Genomic DNA, 21,521 nt, shown 5'->3' on the forward strand with positions numbered 1-21,521 from the left:
CTCTGGAAACACCATTACTGGTTATTTGGCATTAATTAATTTCTTACCAGGTACCTTCGGAAAAGTACAAAGACCATCGGGAGAAGTAAGAGGTTAAATCTGATACAGTGTGCATGAGGCTTGATTATCACTCTCCTCTTGATTACGAGGCCTCTGAAGTTACTGGTTGGAAGTTGCTGAAGGCTGAGTAAAAGGCCCAGAGAGACCAGGACACTTTCACTCATTTGACATTACTGAGTGTCTACTGCGGGGCGTGTTGTGAGAAGCCTGACATATGATGTAAGAGAGATGTCCCTGTCCTCAAGTGGATTCGTTCTGGGGCTCCTGAGGTGATGCTCGGGGGTAAATCTGGGCTGGAGATATATGACTGGGGGAGTCACTCTACATTCGTAGTTGAGGTCATAAATGAGACCACCCAGGAGAGAGCCTCAAGGGTGAGGAGAAAGGGAAGAGGCTGATGACGGAATCTGTGGGAACACTGACAGTTAAGTGAGGAAAAGCAGTAAGGGGCTGGGAGAAGTGTCTTAAGTTTACTGAACCAGAGAGGCAGGAGACAAACTGGAAAGCAGCTTTAAGAGAAAGAGCAGGTGCAGTGTCAAAGACAGAAAAGCCAGAAGGGATGCTGATTAAATGTGCCCTGAACCAGCTTCTGGAAGGTCACGGGTGAACTTGCAGAGAAGCTTTTCTGTGGTGCTGCGTGCACATGGGTCTGACTGTCACATGCTGGTTGGTGGTTGGATGCTGTGGAAATGGAAATACTTTGTACAGTTTACAAGTAGTTGGTCTCTAAAGGGAAGGTGAGATGTAGAGTAAGGCAAAGGGAAGGCAGGTTCTCAAGAGTAGCTGGTAACATGAGAGGCTGACTTGTGTTTACGGAGAAACGAGTGGGAGTGAGATCCTGCAGATACAGAGAAGGAGGGATGACAGGGGACGAGCAGGGCCTTGGGGGTCCAGAGCAGAAGAACGTCTTCCCTAAAGGCAAAGAGCTCCCACCACCAAGCCCCATGGCAGCAGCTCTGGTGACAAGAGGTGGTGCTGGAGCATTGCCCAGAGGGCTCGGGGAGGAGGTTCAAGGAACCTCTCTGACCTGGGCTGTGAGGTGTGGTGTCCCCATGGCTCACATGGGGCCAGTGGCACCCAAGCGACAGCAAAGGTAAGGAGTGAGTATGCAATTACTTGGGGCCACAGGGCGGGGCAGGGATTGGCAATCCAGAAGGTAGTCACACCAATGTGAGCAAAGCAGAAGGGAAAGAGAAAGAAGCAAGTAATGGGAAAAGATGAACATCACTGAAGACAAGAAAAAAGTGGAGACGTGAAGAGCTGAGGAGTAGGTGTGGCGATGTTGCTGGGAACACCAGAGCCGGGTGTCCATCCCCGAGTGGCCCTGACTGAAAGAAATGAAGTGAATCATGTGAATGAGCAAAGAGAAACATATCATCATAATGTGCCCTTGGGTTTTCCATTTATTTATTTGAATGGAAGATCTTGCCATTCACCAGTGTTGTGGTGCTGTGATTTCCAGGATGGTGTAAGACTCTATAGTTTTCGCATAATATAGCTGATAAACTTCTGCTTTGAAATGTAGTAGAAACTTACGTAATTCGGAATTAGGTAGGCTAGAGAGTGAAGGTTGTTGTAATTAACGAAAGTTTAAATTTTTTTAAAGAAACAATTTTTACTTGCCTCAGATTCTTGAAACAGTTGAAACCAGAGTAATGAAGTGGTGGCCCCGAGGTCTGGGAACACGTCAACGGTTATGGTGGAACCACTGCTGTGAGTCTATTTTTCTTCTGAATGGTGGAGTCAGAGGCGCTGCCCGAGCAGTTTAAAGGGCTGAGAAGCTGAGGCACTTTCAAGCTGGCCGAGCAAGCGTGCCCCCACACACGATTTGTTTTCACTCTCTGGAAGGTGGTAGAATGGACACAGCCCTGTTGGATCTCCCTAGAGCCACGGTGGGAGGACCCCTCACGTCATCTCGGACCACATTCCCTGCTCCCTCCTCCTGTCCCAAACAGGCCGTCAGGGCTTCACTGCTTTATGTTCCAGACTTTCACATCTGAGCCTCCTTTCAAATAATTCCACTGGAATTAATCGTGGACACAGCACAAAACTGCTAGTGGAACAGAAGGACTGTGATCTTTTTAGGGAAGAAGAAAAAGACCCCTTTTCAAGCAGAAGCCTCCTCAGGTAAGGAGAGCTGGAGAGGTGCTGAAAGTGGTTCTTCTGTGTCACCAGGGCTGCAGCATCTGGGCACTCACCTCATCCCAATTTCTTATCTCTTGCCTAGCAAACCCTTTATCACAGTTAACACAAAGCTCTCATGCACTGGTATCTGAGCTTTGAGACATCAAAATAAGAAATTTAAGATATATATAATATAATAGATATCAAAATATATATTTGATATAATATCAAATTAATTATTCTTATGATACCCTCAAAAATATTTGCAAATTTCTCCCCTTCCCAAATTACCAATGATTTCTTCAGCAACATTGCAAAAAGATAACTTTTATATTTCAGCACAAAATCTGTGCACAGTTCATTTGATTGACTGGGATCAGTGAGTTCAGACCCAACCGGTTAGTTCCAGATAAAAACAGTCACACTAGCTGTTTATAGACATATTTTTAATGTTTTACTTTAAAACAAATAATCCCAGTAAAAGAGAGCAAAGGAAATTACATTTTAATGATAGCTTGAAATGGATATGATAGTCCTGATTTATTTGTTTTCAGGAAACAAACAATTGTACTGTCATACATGACTTTTAGAATTGCTCACTTAAATGCACATAATTATATTAAATTGTTTCTCTTACAAAAACACAATCACATCATTTAAGGCAAAAAAATCGGCTTCTGGGGAGATAAGTTAACATTATGATATTTTAAAAATCTGATTGAATGAAGTGCTCCATTAATTTAATTGATCGGGTTTCATCATTTCTTATAGTTTTGCTTTGCAAATGGGCATAAGAATTAGTCACTTTGTGCCTGATTTCCTCCTTTCTATTAGACTGGTTTTACCTGCAAAATAAGGACTTTCAGAATCACAGTCAATGGGAGGTAAGAAAGGCACCTTAGAACAGGAGGTGAAGATTTAAAACTCAATAAAGTGTCCTCTTTAAACAAAACTTGCAACCTACAGATATTAATTCAGTTGAACAAAATGCAAACATTTAGATCAGACACAGCAAAATTTTTGAGTTAACCTCATATAAGGGATGTTTGCAATAAAGTCTTAGCTTGATCACTCTTACAAGTTGAAGAAGGCAGACAAACTTGGACTGAGACAGCATGTGGCTGCTCAGTGCTCCATCAAATTGTGCTTCAAGACGCCACTAGGGACTGACCAATGGGCTTTGCTAAGTGTAAACGGGAGCCCCTCTCAACCCCGTACAGAACAACACAGCGGACAGAAGCCTATAGTTTCACACAACACAACTATCATTAGCATCTAAGAATTGTTGTGCTGGAGTAAGACAGACACAAATGGTCATGGCTTCAATGTATGAAAGTTTTTCACAACATAGTTTGCCACATTTTGCTATAATTAAGACCTCAGTGATGCATTTAGGTTTTGTTTCTGAATCTTCAGTCTTCAGAATGCTGGATGAACTGTACTGTGTCTGAGGCCTAAAGAGGCCCATGGAGGGGTCCCCAGTACATTCAGAATTCTGCTGCCAGTGGGGTTTGACCCAGGACAGAGCATGTCCGAGAATCAGTGCTACCTGAAAGTCGCTGCCTCCCCCTCTGCCCTCACTCGTACCTGGAGAGAGCCTGAGAGTGCATGGCAGGTGTGTGGCTTCAGTCAGTGGAGTGGTGTGCGTGTGTGTGTGCACCTCTGCAGCCTGCTGGGGAGGGTGTGTCACAACTTCAGGTTGAGTAGAGACATGGATGGATGAAAAATTGCATTTAATAATTTACTAAAATTCTATATTTCAAAAATGAAAATAATTGCTTTAACAGCTTGATAAAATCTTCTTAACTGGAGTGTAAAATTTAGACTATCTTCTATGTATCTCTAGCAGCCAAGAAGATTTTGAATGATACACTCCAGGGGAGTGTGCTAGAATCCAGGTGGGGTGAGAAGAGAAAGCTTTCAAAATTTCAGTGTTTATCAAAAGGAACAGGATTTTAAAAGGTTGAAAAGTACATTTTGGGTAGAGTAGACGAGTGGCCTACTTGGGGATGAAGGCTGGTTAAGTCCTGGTGGAGTTCAGAAGCAAAATGGTGGCAGGGATGGATAAGCAGTTCACGGAGAAGACAAGTAGCAGGAGAGTCAGGCATGGAGAAACTGGCGCGGCAGAGAGCTGGGAGGGCTGGTGGCTCTCAGGGCCGCCCCCTGCCTTTGGATAGCAGGTTGATATCCCTGCTCATTCGTCCTGGCTGCTGGAGAAGCCTTCTGGAGGCACCACTATGGGCCAAGGAAAAAGCTCTTCCTCTCTGAAGTCCTCCGTGGCTAGAGTTTAACCGACTTTAAGTTATCTTGCTTCTCCTTGCCTTTTGAATGTCATTCCCTGAGCAGAAGCTCTGACAGTCTGAGACAGCTGGGCTGGTTTCTAATAAGCAGTCAGCACTGCCTGCTTTCTGGTAAGTACATTTTTTATTTTGTTTCTCTTGGTATTTTTGCGGCCATGCTAAATGATTAAGTGTTTTGTTTTTGTTTTTTTTTTCTTCTTCTCCTCAAACCCCCCAGAACATGGTTGCATATTCTAGTTGTTGATTAAGTGTTTTGATTTGCAGACCCTGCCAGTGTTGTCTGGCTTCTCACTGTAAATGTTTACACCAGGAAACTGAACCAATAATTTCAGATTTGAGGCAACACTCTGGGGAGAATAGAAAATGTTCACTACAGTATAAAAAGTAAAGGAAGTTTAGTTTTAGCCTTTCATATGCAAAAAATGAGACACAACAGCAAAAAACATTCAGGACATATTAAAAATAAATACCTTGCAAAACTTTCTGCTTATATATAAGAATAAAGGACGAATAAGAATGGGTAGCTGAATTCCCTGGCAATCTTCATTTTCTAAAAAATTGAGTTGTTTTGTTGTGGCTGATGTCTCCCTCCTGTTGCCTTCGAGGGAAGGCATTTTCCGTGACTTTGCCTGCCTGCCGGTGTTGTGTCTGGATCTTTTCTGGCCTTTCCCGTCTCAGCCTTGCTCACATGTCCCCTCCCTGGGATCCCACCTGTACCTCAGCTGCCCATGCTCCCCTGCGGTGGCAGTGCTGGCAGGCCTGTGGTGGGCCGCTGCAGAGAGGTCAGTCTGCCTGCTACCTTCTGCTGACCGGGTGGCACTGGCTCCTGCAGAAGCTGACCACTTGTGATGCTGACTCAGCACAGGATATGTTTGCATGAAGTCACACACGTCCAGTAGTCAGTCCATTTGCCCCACTGGCCCTGAACTTAATTATTTGCACATTTTCTAATTGAAGAACATTCTTGTCATAAAAAACAACATGAACATGATGTGCGAAGTTGCTCGCCACAGCGTTGTCACCAAAAGCACACAAACTGACATTCAAATTACATTAATAATAAAATGGTTAAGTAGGAATAGGTTGGCACATATATCTTGAAATAAGCAGCCATTTCTATTATTCGCAAATTCTGCTTTACTCAATACCTTTAGCAGCTGTTGACAGCCATTGTGTTTAAACACACATTATGGCTAATTTTGAAAACGTATTTTGTATTTAACGACACAGCAGAAATGCCTGGAATTTGAAGGTGTTTACTCCCATAATTTCAAAATACACAGTCAAATCTTCTAAAGTACCTGATCGCGACATTTTCGTACACTCCGTAGCATTAGCAGTGTCTGGTTTTCAGGATTTTTAACTCGAGGTACATTACTAAATGAGTAGGTTAACGTTGATGTACCTTGGAATTTCAGCCGTCCCTAAACATGCATTTTCATGCAATTGAAAGATAACAGGCTTATAAACTAACTTTCATGTTCTTCCCAATTCTTGCAATTTCAACTTTTTAGAAGGGCTTTCAAAATAGTTCATGCAATGATATGTAATGGCTAAAGGAACTGCAATGCCTAGAAACAAAGCGAGGAACTTATTTCAGTTTGACAGGAGGCAGGCTGAGGGCATCTGTACTTTCTCGTGCCTTACAAAGGCTCTGAGATGATCGTGACCTTCCAGTCCTTAGAGAGTCTGAGGCAAAAGCAGCTTCCCGGGCAGGCTGGGGCACAGCATCAAAAGCGTCTGTCTCCATCTCCTCGGGACCCAGCTCTTCATCAGTTATAAACAGCTTGGATTCCCTCCATTTGGGATAAAAATCTTGGCTGCCTCTGGAGCCACTTGACTCACTCCCTGAAAGCTGTATATTCAGTTCCTCTGTGGACCTGATCAGGTTTTGCACAGACAAAGATTTGCCCAAGTCCTTGGGCACCATGGGGTGGACAGACAACAAAGTTTCCCCTCCCATGTCAAAGCTTTTCCTCAGAGAACGGTCCTTGGTCAGATTTGACTGTGCAACCTGAATATTTTCCTTGGAGACAGCGAGGCAGGTGGTGACATCAGAAATGCTTTGCTGTAAGCCTGCGGGGTGTGTGTGCAGGGCCTCTGGCCTGGGCAGATGCTTGATGGCTGGGAGAGGAGGTGGGATCTGCAGAGTTGTTGGGGCTGCTGGCTTGGGTGCCACATTTATTTGGCTTGAAATGTTGCTGGCGGCTGCCACTGTGGAGCCATCGCTCTGACTCATTGGCACCTGTGTTGTTTGACTGTGCATAGTAGGGCTAAGCGCGTAGAAAGTCTGAGCACTGAACTCGTTTGGGGTGAGAATGAACTGCAGCCCGCGGGGGATGTTAGCACTGGCTGATCTGGATAAGCAGCCACTGTTTTGTGCGGAACTGGACAGCTCTTTGCTGTCCACAGGGCTTTGATAGTCAGACGTCTGTTCACATTCAAAAGGTGGGATCTGGAACGAGGCCAAGGTGAGGGCTGACGCAGAGCCTTTCCGGAGGACCTGTTGATATATGTCTAGCAGGCAGTCCAGCTTGGACTCAATGGACTGCACCTGAAAATGGGGAAAATGGTTACATATGAGCACGGCCTTCAATTCTAGAATCAAAAGATGAGGTCAGGGTGTGTTAATACAGTTAAATACTGAGCATAGAGTCTGACGGGGTCCTGACCCTTAGCACTGTCCTAGAAGGCCCCGCCTAAGGGGTGGGGCCAAGGGAGGACTGAAGGGGAGAGGGGAGCTTTGGCTTTGACATGGGTGCCCCACCCTCAAATTCTTCAAAATAGACACTGATGTTCTCCAAAACCATATCAGAACTGTACCAATGCAGCTTCAAGACTGCCCAGCCCCTCCAGGTGCCTTTCCTAAGCCTCTTCTGTGAAGACATTCCAGGACTCTACTGCGCTCTAGTAAGGAACTCAGCCTCTGAGGAAACCAAGATCTTAAATATCAGTCTAGGTGATTCTGAGTTTAAAAATAAAGGTACAAAACGTTTCAGAATTAATACTTGGAATATTTATGATTGGATCGATGAGAATTTGATCTCTGGAAAATTGTCTTTCTATGAGAAGATATAGCCTCAGGGTTAACAAACATTCAATCTGTCATCATAGCTATAATGAGATTTTTTTTTCTTTTTTAAAGAGTGAAAAGAAAGGAAATGAAAATAACCAAAACGTGAATGAAAAATAAATCTTTGTTATTTTACTGTTGAAAATCTATATTTGCTTCCAGTTCAAGTACTAATTAAAGAGATGAAATTTTCTATTCCTCATACGGAAATCCAAGTGTTTTAGAGAACACTGTCTACATACAAAGAAAATTTAATTTCATTCACCCTTTCTTGATTTTATTCCTTTTTAAATATATTGGTCACTAAAATATATCTGCGATATTGTGATTTATAATAAGAAATATATATTTGGTCTTTGTCCACTGTTCCTGGCTCACAGCTCCAGAAACTTTTGTAGTTTCCTAAGTGATAAAAGCTTGAAGGCATCTCTTATGTTAATAAGGTGATTATTGGGGTGCAACTAAGGATAGGCTGGTTGCCCAGAGAGACAATCATGTGACTAGAAGGTTGCAACTTTCGACCCCACCCCATACCTCCTAGGAGGGGAGAGGGGGCTGGAGGTTGAGTCAATCACCAGTGGTCAATGATTTAATCAATTGTGTCCATGTAATAAAGCCTCCACAAAAAAGCAAAGGAATGAGGTTCCAAGAGTTTCTGGGTTGGCGAACACAAGGAAATTTGGGGAGAGTGGTGTGCCTGGAGAGGGCATGGAAGCTTCCTGCCTTTTCCCCACACCTTGCCCTGTGCATCTCCTCCATCTGGCTGTTCCTGAGTCATTTCCTTTCATAAGAAACCAGTAGTCTAGTGAGTAAACACCTTTCCTGAGTTCTGAGCCACTCTAGCAAATTAATTGAACCCAAGGAGGGGGTCGTGGGAACCTCAGATCTGTAGGTGGTAGATCACAAGCACAGGTGGCAACCTGGGCTTCGAATGGCGTTTGTAATGGTCCCAGCGGGACTGTAGTGTAGGACTGAACCTTTAACTTAGGGGATCTGACACTATCTCTGGGTAGATAGTCTCAGAATTGAGTTGAATTGTAGGACACCCAGCTGATGTCAAGGAATTGTTTGTTGATTGTGTGGGACACCCCCCGACATATACACACATGTTGTAAATTGGGGCTCAGAACACCTTTTAACATCCAATTGATTAAAAAAGAAATTCTGGCTAAAATGTCAACTAGTATAGTTAGCTGAGTCGTACCTGTTTTTCAACCTTGACCACCCGGCCTAGCATACTGAGGTCATCTGTGGGCTCGTGTTCTGCTGGCATTTTCTCTCGGCTCTTCTTATCTGACGTGATCTGCCCTTTTCCAAGAATTTGATCAACACTATCAGACAAAGAGGAGATCTGATTAGGAGTGCTGAGGTTGGAGATTGCCCTACGCCAGGATGAAGTGTTTTGAAAAGAAAAATTAAATACAATTATATTTAGTTTATAAGATAATATAAAAATGAACTTATTCCAGTTGATGCACTCATTTTCTTAACATAAAAATTACATATAAGATTAATTTTCTCATTTCTGGTTCTTGATGAAATCACTTATGGGAGATCTTCTGGAGGCAAAATTGTCCTAAACTACAAAGTAATTTGTGTTTCCATATCTGACTAGGCATTTTCTGAATTCACTACTTAAAATACAACAAAATCCTGATTATGATTATTTCATGTTAATAGTACATTCAATGAGCATTTATTGTACATCTGATATGTAAGATATAAGCAGATAAGAGTGTCTCTGTCCTTTGGAATTCTAGTCAGAGAACATCCACTACATGAGCCAGAAACTCAAGATTAGTTCTGTAAATTCTGTAGAAGTTCAACTTTATAAAAACCTTGGGAGCCATAGATAGTTCTATTAAAGGACTTAGAAGACCCCAGCCACCTATGCAGAGATTGTAACATGACCACAGGAAGAGTTAAAACAATTTCCAAGGAGAATTGATCAGCCTAAATGGGAATTACTTTCTTCTGTTTTGTGTGTTTCGGAACTGCATTATCAGGACTATTGACTCAGCCTTCCAGTTTACTTTGTCTGCATGGAAATACAAGCATGACTACCTTCTGCCATGATGTCTAATCTATTAAACTGCAAGCTCTATAAGGACTGGGTCATGATTTTATTAATTTCTGGATGTCCACAGTGTGTGGCACACATTGCAGGCTCAATAGTTATCTGCTGAATGAATGAACAAATGGTGATTTCTATAATTGATCAATGGATGCTTTACTAAGGGCCTCGTATAGGCCTCACACTGGGCTCAGTGTGCTGTGGGCATGCAAACAAATGTTTAAGACCCAGTCTTTATGTTTTAAGAACTGTTCAATCACAAATGCTGGTAATTTGTGCCTGATAGTAAAGCAAATCTCTTAAAAACTGAATTGATTAATATTTTGGCTTTAAGATAAAACAATCAAACACATGAAATGACATACTGAACTCATTTCTTTTAGTCATTCAATCGGATGCTCGCTGGAAGGACAGTGTGTGCCTGGAGCGCACATGAGTGGAGGGACAGACCTAGTCTCAGTGTAGAGCCAGGAGGACAGGCGACAACACAAGAGCCCCCGGCTTTTGCGTCTGGACTGGCACAGCTTGCCAAGGCTCTGAACGCTGCTGGAGGTCGGGGAGGGAGAGGTCTGCCTTTGTGGGCCAGACAAGTGAAGTGTAATGAGAGAGGAAGACTAGCTTATTCCTGAAGGATGTTGGGATTTACATGATAACAGAAGAGCAGCAGCAGCAGCGTTTACTGAGCGCTCGGCTTACAGGCACGAACTCACTCAGTGCTCATGATTGTGAGGGAAGCACTAACGTTATTCCCGTTTTTACAGATGAGGAAACTGAGACCCTCAAGAGTCGGAGGCTTTTAATGCCTGATTTACAGACTTAAATAAAATCTATGTTAAAAGCAAGTCCAATTCTCCACTAAAAATGAATTAGAAATACGAAATTGAAGAGTTTTCTCTACTACAGAAAAGTTCTTCCCAGATAGTCTTTATGCCTCGTCCTTTACAGCACAGAACTCTTTCATTGCTTACCGTGTTTGAAGGCTTTTAATTCTGCACAGCATGTCGAGGTGGCCAGCAGAATACTGTTCAATGACATCTTTTACATCATATGGACGTAATGTTTCCTTAAACTTCCGTTTTGCAACATGAAATTTCATAATTCTGTAAGAAAAACATTAATCTTTATGACTTTGCTAAAAGAAGTTATTCAAATAGCTTACTATTAAATATAAGAAACTCTGAGAGAGAAAGTTACACATCAAATTATCTCAGGCTCTTATGGAAACGCAGCCTAAAGCCTGAGGTTACAGGGGGCAATGTAAGAACACCTCATGTAAGACACACCTTGAGAGCAGAAAACACACCAGAGAAAGAGACTAAATACTAAATGTTGCACCTTTTTAATGTCCGTTGAAACCCTGAGTTAAAATTAAAGTCAAAATGCAATTCTATCTTTTCCATGTAACCCCAAAAAGCAAAGACATAATACCTAGTAATTCCATCCCTTAAAAAATATAAAAGTTGTTAAAATGGTCTTTTGTGTAACTACATGCATGTTTGAGATGCAGATGTGTCTGCAAAACTCTTATTCTCTCTAGAGAAGTGTACATTTATGTAGAAATTTATGAAAATTTTGCTTCAATAACTATTTCTGCAGAATGCATCTCAGTTAGCTAGCCACGTTTCTTTTGTCTCAAATAGAACACATTCGTCAACTGAGCTGGATATTTAAGCTTGTCGGAAGCAGAGATCTCTTGTCACAGTGTCTCCTTCAACATGGATCCCACGTTTTCCAAACAGTATTTCGTGAACAAATCCCATGATGCCATAAATAGCTAAGCTGCCTAAGACAACCAGTTACTGAAATCACTTGATATAATTTCTGGAGAAAACAAAGAAGAATAACATTTCAGTGAGGCTGTGTAGCCTCATACAGGTACGTGTTAAAGCTGTCGGTGTTTCCTCACTATTAAATGGTTCACAGATGCTCATTATCACTCATGGGTCCCAGGCTGGGAATCAGCTCTATGAACCAAATTTTATTGTATTTGTTGGAAAGTGGGAGAATTAGGAACAAATGTAGAGTTTAAAAAGAAAATACTCATAACCTATCCTAAGTGATAGCTGATTGCAAGCAATCCAAATTTGTTTATTGGTTAAAAAGCCCCAAACTCTGCCTTGTAATTGTATTATTAACTTCAAATTAATTGTATCCTAACTATTCCTTAATCATTTATCATAATATTCTTATTCTCTCTCTCTACCACATTATCTCTACCAATCTATTCTTTATTCAGGATAGATTTTTTTGTGTGTTTTTTTGTTTGCAAGGACATTTAAGCTAAGTTATTCCATAGAAAGTAAAGGAAATCTGTATTTTCATTTAACCTCTTAGTATCTGGCTTTGGTTCCAAATTCATTTACTAGCATCTAGGTTAGATTGGGGCTCAATCTCCTATATTGAAGAACTGAGAAAAAATAACAAAATAAGTATTCTGTGAAATTTCTGGGCCTGAGTGATTACTTCTGAAATATGTCTCTCCCCACACGAGGCTGTTGGCCATGAGTCGGCCGCAATGGGCTCCTTCTATTCAACAGTCCACCACTTCCACCTCAGCTGCTGCTGTCCCTCCTCCACCCTGTGAGCTCAGAGCTCAGCAGGTTCCCGATCCACAGGAGAAAGAAGCATCTCTTGAATAGGAGGAGCAAGGGCAGAAAGAGAAAAAGAAGAGCTCCTCTAATTGGTTGGTATGGAGAACACAACCAGAAGAACACCTCGCCCTCCTTGCTTATCTTCAGAGCAGCCAGGGGCGCCTGGGTGGGCAGGAAGGAAAACCATCTTTATACATCCCAGGGTGGTGTTTTGGTTGTCACCATTTGTGTTTTCAATATTACTACCACTCGTGTGAACGACTTTATATTCTTATCTTCAGCATTTAATAAGATGTTCTTATCTCCCTTTTATATTTAGGGAAACTGAGGTTCCAAGAATTTATGTGATTTGCCCCAAAACAGGCAACCAGTATGAAGCAAAGCCACAATCTCACCCAGATCTGTCTAGTTCTCAGCCCACATCACCTCCTGGTTTCCCACGGCAGTTCACCGATGGTGAACTTTCCCGTGGTGCTGGGAGCCAGCCCACAGGCAGAGTACAAGCTTGGGCACAAGTCGGTGGGTTCCAAATGGCTGAAGCCCAGGTGTCTGTGGCTGGGGCAGGTCAGCCCAGAAGTCGACCCACGTGCTCCAAACTGAGCAGCCTGTTTTGCACTAATAGAGACCTGCCCTCGTTCCTTTGTAAAGTTGCGTGAGTTCTCTACAGTAACCTGTTTCAAAGCTGCAAATTGCTTTTCTATTTTCCTTTCACAAATATTTTAAAAGAAGGAACAATTTGAAGACATTTGCTAGGCAATATTACGCTCTAGCCCTCAGTCATATTTTATGCAGTCTTTAAATAACTCCATTTTTATTTACACCATTTACTATGTAAGCTGGCCAAATTAAAAGGAAATCCATGTTTTATAATTTGACCAATCGATATTAAACAGGACACTGGGCATCTTTTGTTTATTTCAGTGTGGCCATATGATGATAGGTATGCAAATTAGAATAGATATTAAACTTCTTAACAGGCTTACCACTTATTCTACACGTCATATTGCTCCTTATGCGGTATTGCTTTCCCTCCAGTGCTTTACTTACAAATTTTCCCACTTTCTTGTGAAACAGTGAAAGTTGAATTAATAAATACCATTTCAATTATTTGGAAAAGAGGAGTATATGCAGTGATGGGCTGGAGCAGATTTGTACTGACTTCAAAGAGCTGACGTTACATATTTGGAATTTTGCATGTTAAACACAGCCATTATAAAAAATTATATAAACTTAAAATAAAATAAATCATATTAAAAACACAGGTAATACATACTCAAAACTCATCACTTCCTAATTATTTCACTACATGTTACACTCTGTGTTCTTGAGTTACACACACTATTGTATCCAGTGGAAATACTATCTAACACTGTAATATTGTACATTGCTCAGTGATGTCACGCTGATAGCTTGAAATCAGCGACAGGAGTATTTACACCATGGAAATTGACCAACGCCACAAAGCAAGGCTTTCCTCTCCAGGAGAGCTGTTTGCTAAGCGTTTATCAGTGTATTACCAAGTGTATAAAGCCAGGTTACCTGTTAAGGATTATGTATCCTAAGATGGAGATCAAATAGATTTTCTTATCTGGTCTTGTTGTGGGTTGAAAACAAAAACATTGAAGACATCTGATGTGAGATATAGAAATTCTACATCAAGTAATATGTTTTATAAATGTGGAGGAAATGTTTAAAAGCAGAAGTATTTTTGACATCGATAATTTACATAAAAGATGATGACAGTCACTTTGCTTTTGCTAAGGGCAGACCAAACACGTACCAATGGCTCTCAAATCTGCCCCCTCCTTTCCATCCGCACCACTGCAGCCTTAGAAAGAATACACCGTTCAAAATGCAAATGAGACCATATTACCACCCCTGGAAAAGCCATCATTGTCCTTCCATGGCCTATCGGTAAACATCAAATTCCTTAGCACATCCTATAAGGCTGTTTATGGACTGACCTCTACCTACTTCTCTCACCTCATCCCTTGCCACTTCCTCCTTGGAACTTGAGGTTCCAACAACAATAAAATATTTGCAGGTCCACAAAAACATCATTCAATCAATTATATACTTAAATTATTTGCACATGCCATTTCCTCTTCCTGAAATCTTACTGTATCTTTAAGACTCAGCTCTTTTATGAGTCTTTTATAAGTCACTTCTTTTATTGAAATTTCTGTGATTCTTCCAAAGCATTTAATCACTTATCTATTATCCTCTATTTTAGTATCTAACACACCACATTATAATTATTTCCTTATGTATCAGCCTCCTCCACCAGACTGGATGAGGTCCTTGAATGCAGAGTCGTGTCTTCTCCCCTTGAAAATCCAAGACTTGGTGCAGAATGTAATGAACACGAGAGGTTTGTTTGTCTAGAAGCTCCACCAGGGAGACTGGGTGGAGACGGAGGAGGCATGCGGTGGAGATAGCCTGGCCTTCTCTCCCCAGATGCGCATCTCTGTTCATTCCTCAGCGCAGCCGGCACCCAGCCCCTCTGGGTTTTCTCATCACAAAGTGCTCATTTCTCAGGGTTCTGTCTTTGCACTCTACCTGAAGTGCTAGCTGTTCCAGATTCAGGTTAAGCATTGACTAGGAAATCTTTCCTGACCCCCACGGAGGTAGATGGTCTTGCTCTGTGCTCTCAGATGCACTTCGAGTAGCCAAACCTGCGGCCTCGTGTCTCACTCACTGGAATTCATCGACGTCAGAGACTGTGCTTTTTACTCTGCCTCTCGTGCAACCTACGGCAAGTACTAGAGGTTCAGTCAACGCTTGCTGAAGAAGTGAATGAGGACTAGCTAGTCCAGCTGCTCAAAGCTGTGTATGCTGTTCTGGGAGAAGGCAGACACTGGCGCAGGTCTTCTAGAAAGAAAGCCTTGGGACAGATCTGAGTTCTTCAGGCGCATTTCAGGGAAAGCATAAGCTTTGACTCTCTTCCACGAATACAAAAACTTTCTAAAGTAAAATAAATGTTCATTCATTAACAGTCAAGACCCTGCCTGGCTCACAAAAGAATCATTTAAGTAGAACTGCTTCTGAAAATATAATATTCTTTTTCCTTAGATTATTAACGTCATTAGGATCTCACAAAACAAGTAAATCACAAATGAAAAGACATCATTATGAGGAAGTTAGGAGAAAGGCTGGGAGACTGTAAGTCAGGGAATAAATCACACGATAACCCAGAAAGTACCAAATGCAGTGAGAGAGCTAACGGCAAAAGGGACTCGTCCAGGGCGAGGGGGCAGCTTGTTGGGACAGTAATTATGTCGGCCGGATAAACATTATAGTATCAAAGGACCATCAAGAAAACAAGGTAGAAACATGGGCTTAAAGACAAAAGAGTAAAACCTTAGTTTACTGTCCCTGAGAGACTGGCAGAAGACATGTGTGCCAGGTGCACCCTGGGGGAGCGGTGTGAGGCGCGCTCCCCGGGCCCCGCCCCTCAGCTGTGTGATGACCCTTTTCGGGTGAAGACCCTTGGGCATCAGGGTCAGGTGGTTCGACATGTTGAAGTCATTGAGTGACCTCGGCCTCCCTCCCTCCACCAGCCCCTCTCACTTCTCCAGAGACTGGACATGATTGTCATGGTTGAAATCAGAAGGCAGAGAGACCAAGCTAAGCCCAGGAAGGCGCCTGCGGGTGGTTAGTCTGTCACCCCGCCCCCCGCAGCGTCCCTCGGTTCTCCCGTCCACTGGGATGACTAAAACCGCTTGTCTCCACACTGCAACAAACCTGACTTGGGCGCCCAGTGTCCATCTGTGGACACAGAGCTGGGTCATGGGGACGTGAAGACGAGCAGGACACAGATTTACACAAGTAAATCCGAGACCACGTTAGTCTATTCAACCTGTCTCCATCTCGATCTCCTTAAAGAGGATCCTGTGCTCAGGATGCACACTGTCTTTCAACCTGCCACCTTCATTCTCAGAGGGTGCCCTGCAGGAATCAGTCCATGGTTAATGTGGGTCCCCCAGCCCCAATAATTGTCATGTTTTCCTTTTTATCACAGATTCTAGGGGCTCTCTGCTTTCTCTACCACAGCTGTAGGACATACACCTCAGTCTCAGTGTAGTCGCCAGTGTTGTTTTAAATGCTTGTATCGCCAGCAAACAACTACACAATCAGCTTTGGAGAATAATTCTAGACCTCAGGAAAGATACAAGGGTGCTGATAATTGACGAAAGTGTCCAAAAATAGCTTTCAGACTATGACTTTAAAAGGTCTTTCAATTTTTCAATTTTTCCCGCAAGACCATGGCATTTTAGATACAAAGATTTTTAACTACAAGATGATGGGGAGCTGGGGGTTAGAGAGCGCTGGGTTGGCAGGTGGAAGGGTGAGATGATTTCACACTGTGGCTCTTGAGTGGGCTAGCCTGAATGTGACGAATTTCGACTCCAAATGCAGCTGGACGTACACGCAGAGGGACTTGAAGTCTGGACAAGGGGCATGCAGTCTTTTCTGTAAAGGGCCAGATAGTAAACATTTAATGCTTTAGAGGTCATGTGGTCTCTGGTGAAACCACTGAGCTCTACCACTGTAGCATGAAAGCAAAATAGCAATACGTAAACAAATGAGTGTAGCAATGTCCCAATAAAATTTCATGTATAAAGCAAGCATCAGGCTGGATTTTGGCCCTGGCTGTGGTTTGCCCACCCCTGATCTAGACAAGAAGAGTGATGAAGAAAGCCTTCAGGCCAGGAATAAGCTAAATCCTGTGGACTGGCCTGAGGAAAAGAAGCAGAAGATCTCAGGGGCCTCTTGCATGCTTATAAAGGAAACTTAATGTGATCTATGTATGGCCTGGTACAAGGAGTGTTTGAGTAAATAGCTCTAGAATAAAATTAGGACCTTTAAAACACATTTAATGACAATAACGCAGGTGGTACTTTACAGCATAACTCTGTGAGAAGGGTGCTACTGTTTTGCAGATAAGGAAATTGAGGTACAGAGAGGTTAAGTAACTTGCCTCAACAGCTAATAAGCCTGGAACGGGAATTTGAACCCAGTCTGGCTCCTGTTTCGGGTTCTTAGTCACAAAGTTCTACTATTCTCTTAATACTAAGTCTTAATATTTTAACACAAAACAATAACAGCAAACAACATCCTTTGGTGTGATAGGCTCTTTCACATACACATGCCTGGGGGCCAGAGGAAGAGTAGGTTGCACAAGCTGAGAGGCCGTGTGGAACCACTAGAGGGGGAAAAGGCTCATCAAGAACCTGCACTGGCACCTGCTTCTGAAGCTGAAGGAAATCTCACGGTTTCCAAGCAGAAGAAACAAGGAAGCACGTAAACTCTGGGTGCAGTGTGTCCACACACACATGCACTTGTCAGGACGTGTCGGTGCCTTTGCTCTGCCGCGTGAGTTGTACAACCTTGCAGAGGTCTTGTTGCCATCCTCCACACCAGGGTGAAACACTGCATGTGATGACGCATGGACAAGAGCCACAGGAGACAGAGGGCAGGGAGGGCTCCGCTACAGGGACTGATGGGCTGGCCGCCGCCGAGCCATGCGCAGGGGGCGCTGCAGAGGCAGCTGATTGCTGTGGAGTCAGCAGCTCTTGCCAGGCTTGGCTGCTCCTTGGGATCAGCTGGGGAACTGATACCGGGGTCCCACCTCCAGAAATGCCGTTTCACTTAACCGAGGGTGTGGTCCAGAGATTTTGTAAAACCCTTCGGGTGATTCTCAAGCACAGCTCACGTTGGGAATACTGAAATGAAGCTGGGATTGGGGTGCTGGTGTGGCAGAATGGTCTCCACACCCCCTGCCCCTCCAAAAAGAAGTGATAGTGGTCTTCTAAGTCCCCCAAATCATAGCCACGAGACCTCCAGTCAAAACCCAGTGCTTCCTGCCTGCTTCCCTGGATGAGGCCTGAAGTTTCACGCAAGAAACAGTTAAAAGTTGCACTGGTTTTACAAAGCGCCAGATGACTGATTCATTCATTCTTTCAGGAAATATTCCTTGAGCACCTACTATGGTGCTAGACTGCTAGGCGTTGAGGAGCAAAGACTTCTAAATGGGGCTGGCAGAGCTGAAGAAGCTCCCGGGGATCACTCGGTCTCCTGTCTCGTCCTCTCTACAGTCCTGGTGGAAGGCAACAGTTGCTCTGCCAGGAGCTCTGATGGGATCCAAGAGCCTCATCTGCCAGAGCCTGGAGCTCTTCAGATGAACTTGGTGTAGCTGCTTTCCCAAGTGACGCCAAGGGGGAGCCTGACAAGTGGGACTCAAGAATTCATTCATCCATTCACTTGCTCCCCCATTAGATATTTACTGAGTGCCTACTATGTGCCAGACTCTGTGCCGGATGCTCAGGGATATATGGTTGAAGAAATAAACCCTGTTGCTTGAGCGCTTCCAGTCTGTAGGGCAGACAGACCAGCAGGCAGTCATCATGCACTTTGTGGGTGGAAGATGGTGGGAGCACAGGTTGATGCAGGAGTACAGAAGAGGAGGGTTTAACCCGGATTGGGAGGGGTGCTAGGATGCGATTCTGGAGATGACAGTCCTTTGCCCATTTTGCACCCCAGCTATGCAGCTACGTTACCAAATTTCTCAAGGCTGCAGACATGGCCCCTGTGTTCCCTATCTTACGTTTTTGGTGTAGATGTGTGTTTCTCCTCCGACCCCACTTTTTACTTTATGGGGACTAGTTGGGTCGATTTGCTTTACTGGCAGGCATTCCAGTCCCCCTTTTTCCCAGTTTGGAATTCGATCCCCTGATTTGTGACTCTGTGAGAAACATAGTGTCTGTCTGCCAAGGAAGCGTCCTAGGGCTCGTTCTTGAGGTGACAAGCCTTTGATCACTGAATCCCTCCCAAGGGGGCCGTCACTCACCTTTTAGAGATTGTTCAAGGGATGGTGGTGATCAGACGGCAAATTCAGCAGACAACTAGGACTAGGAAGCTGGAGAACTTGGGTCACTATTGAAGGTGTGTGTATTGCTTATTTGATGATTTATTGTTATTTTCCTGTGAATACGTAAACATGACTCAGTAATACAGATTTGCATCTGTGTATGCAGTATTTAGACTCTGAAAACCCTCCGAAGCTACTTGTAGAGCTGTCCACCTCAGACTCCGCCACCGTTCTTTGATGCCAGATTGCACCACCAGCCAATGACTTCGGAAGCCCAGGAGCTCCTGGAGGCATTGACCAGTCCCATTTTCTGGCTTTGCACTCTCGATAGAGACATGGAAATCAGCTCCACTTGTGTGCGGTCTGAGTATATCCCGCTGTGGGGACATGCAGGGACCCTGAGGAAAGTTCTGTGGGCTCACTGTTTCCACCACTGGGGGTAAAGCTGTTCTTCTCGTGCTGGCTGTCATTGTGTGTTAAATTCAGGATCTAGAACACTCTCTTGCACATTTTGTTGGGTTTTCGTTTAAGGAGATAAGAGCAGTAAAACCCAAACAAGTATTCAAATGGTTAACTTTCCACCCAGGACTTTGTGAACGCTGATATGGTAACTAAATTTGGGAATTTTATTTTGCTGAGGGCATAAAACTTGCATAAACTTTAAACTGTTAAATCAATAAGTAAATAAAGTGTCCATATGTGTCAATTGCTCTTGAATATTTTTAGTCATGGCAAAAAATAGGAGATTCAGTTTATATTATAAGCAAATAAAAGGTTAAAAATTAGGTGCTGCAAGGTAAGTTCATCTTCAGTGAAAACACTAGTTTAACACAGCCTCAGAGCAAAATGTGGCCACAATTATCTTCAGAACAGAAACAAACAAAAAGAATATTCCAGGGAATGTATTAGCTGGTTTTAAAAGTATGTGCTAAAGGATCCGTAGCATGCTCCTCCAGCAGCGTCCTTACTGTAACACGTCACAGGCTTGGCTGTCGAGAAGGTCTTCACAGTGATGTACAAACAAGGACCCATCACCTTTGCTAAGACAGCAGAGTCGCCATCAGCAAGATTAAGAACTGGCAACGATTAAACAGCTTGTAGATTTGATAGAAACCCACAACAGCAAACCCGTGCTTCTGTCTGTGTGTGGAGTGTTCTTGTCTGGAGGACTCAGAGTGGAGAATGCATTTTAGGGGACGGTCGAGAGATGAGTGAGTGCGTGCCTTTCAGAGCAGGAAGCACGCAGGGCAAGAAGCTGGGAAGTGTTGTTACCCACCCAGGGTTACAGCGGCCCGATGGGCCTGCCCCCTCGGACCCCTCTTGTCATCAGTGCTGCTTCTCTTCCGTGATCAGATCGGAACAATTTTAGAAGGGTTGATGAGTCTTTGCTAGTTACAAAGAAATTCATGATCCCTCATCTGTGTTCTTCTTAGAGTGAAAGATTATGATAGATAATTTTGAAAAGTATTCTGTTTACGATCGGGCTTCAAACTTTTCTGCCTCTGTTGAATTTCTCTTCAAAGTCACTGGTGACCTCCCTGTGCCACTTTTGAAGGAGCGTCTCACTCTTTATTTCCTCCACCTCTGGGCCGCGTTTAATGCGGTCGACTGCTGCTCCTGCTGGAAACGCTCTTCCCTGGCTCCTCTCCCACCGTGCTCTCCGGGCGTCCATCTGTCTGGCGTCTTTGAGTCGGTCTCCAGCAGAGACTTCCTCCCTTCGCAGCCCCTTGCATGCTTGTGGGCCTTAGATTCTGTGTTGACCATCTTCTCTCTTTATTCCCACAAGAGCCCTGGAGAGAGACTTCTGTAAACCATCTATTTCTGTGCTGACAACTAAGATTGTCCTCATCCCAGATTTTTCTCCTGGACATCAGACCCAGGGATCCACCTGCCTGCTGGGATCCACTGTGACCCCTCAACTCAAAGCTTGTGACAGCACACCATCTACCCCCAAGCTGGCCTCCATCTGACCAGGTACCTAGATGTATGATCCTTGACTCCTCCTGCTTTTCCACACCATCCTCTCCAATCAGTAAATATCCAAATCCTGTCTTTCTTTCTTTGTTTTTTGCTGAGGAAGATTAGCCCTGAGCAAACATCTGTGCCAATCTTCCTCCACATTATGTGGGACACCACCACAGCATGGCTGATGAGTGCTGTAGGTCTGTGCCCAGGATTCACACCCACGAACCAGGGCCAAAGCGGAGCACGCCGAACTTAACCATTACGCCATGGGGCCAGCCCCCAATCCTATCATTTTTTCCATTTGAAGAGCTTTGAAGTCCATGCCTCACTACTCTTCACCAAGACGGCCTGGCTCAGGCCCCAGCAGATCCAGGTATCGTAACAATAGTCCCCTCTTTCCAATCCGTTTTTCCCACTGTAGCCAGAGCCATCTTCTAAGTTGGAATCAAGCACCAATCTGACA

At 43.8% G+C, this 21,521-nt stretch overlaps 1 protein-coding gene across 7 annotated transcripts in view; it reads right to left on the reverse strand.

The window, feature by feature from the left end:
- Positions 1 to 2,683: 2,683 nt before the first annotated feature.
- The window catches only part of KCNQ5 (potassium voltage-gated channel subfamily Q member 5), a 469,780-nt gene continuing 450,942 nt past the window's right edge, over positions 2,684 to 21,521 (reverse strand). For all 7 annotated transcript variants that reach the window (XM_046641231.1, XM_046641229.1, XM_046641230.1 and 4 more), the window contains 3 exons: positions 10,600 to 10,731; positions 8,762 to 8,888; positions 2,684 to 7,038 (listed from right to left, as the gene is read on the reverse strand). In XM_046641231.1, the coding sequence (XP_046497187.1) occupies positions 6,076 to 7,038; positions 8,762 to 8,888; positions 10,600 to 10,731 (1,222 nt within the window). In that variant the 3' untranslated portion in view covers positions 2,684 to 6,075. The remainder of the gene's footprint in view (positions 7,039 to 8,761; positions 8,889 to 10,599; positions 10,732 to 21,521) is intronic.

Source organism: Equus quagga, chromosome 15, assembly GCF_021613505.1.
Source record: "Equus quagga isolate Etosha38 chromosome 15, UCLA_HA_Equagga_1.0, whole genome shotgun sequence".
In the NCBI taxonomy this organism is placed as follows: domain Eukaryota; kingdom Metazoa; phylum Chordata; class Mammalia; order Perissodactyla; family Equidae; genus Equus; species Equus quagga.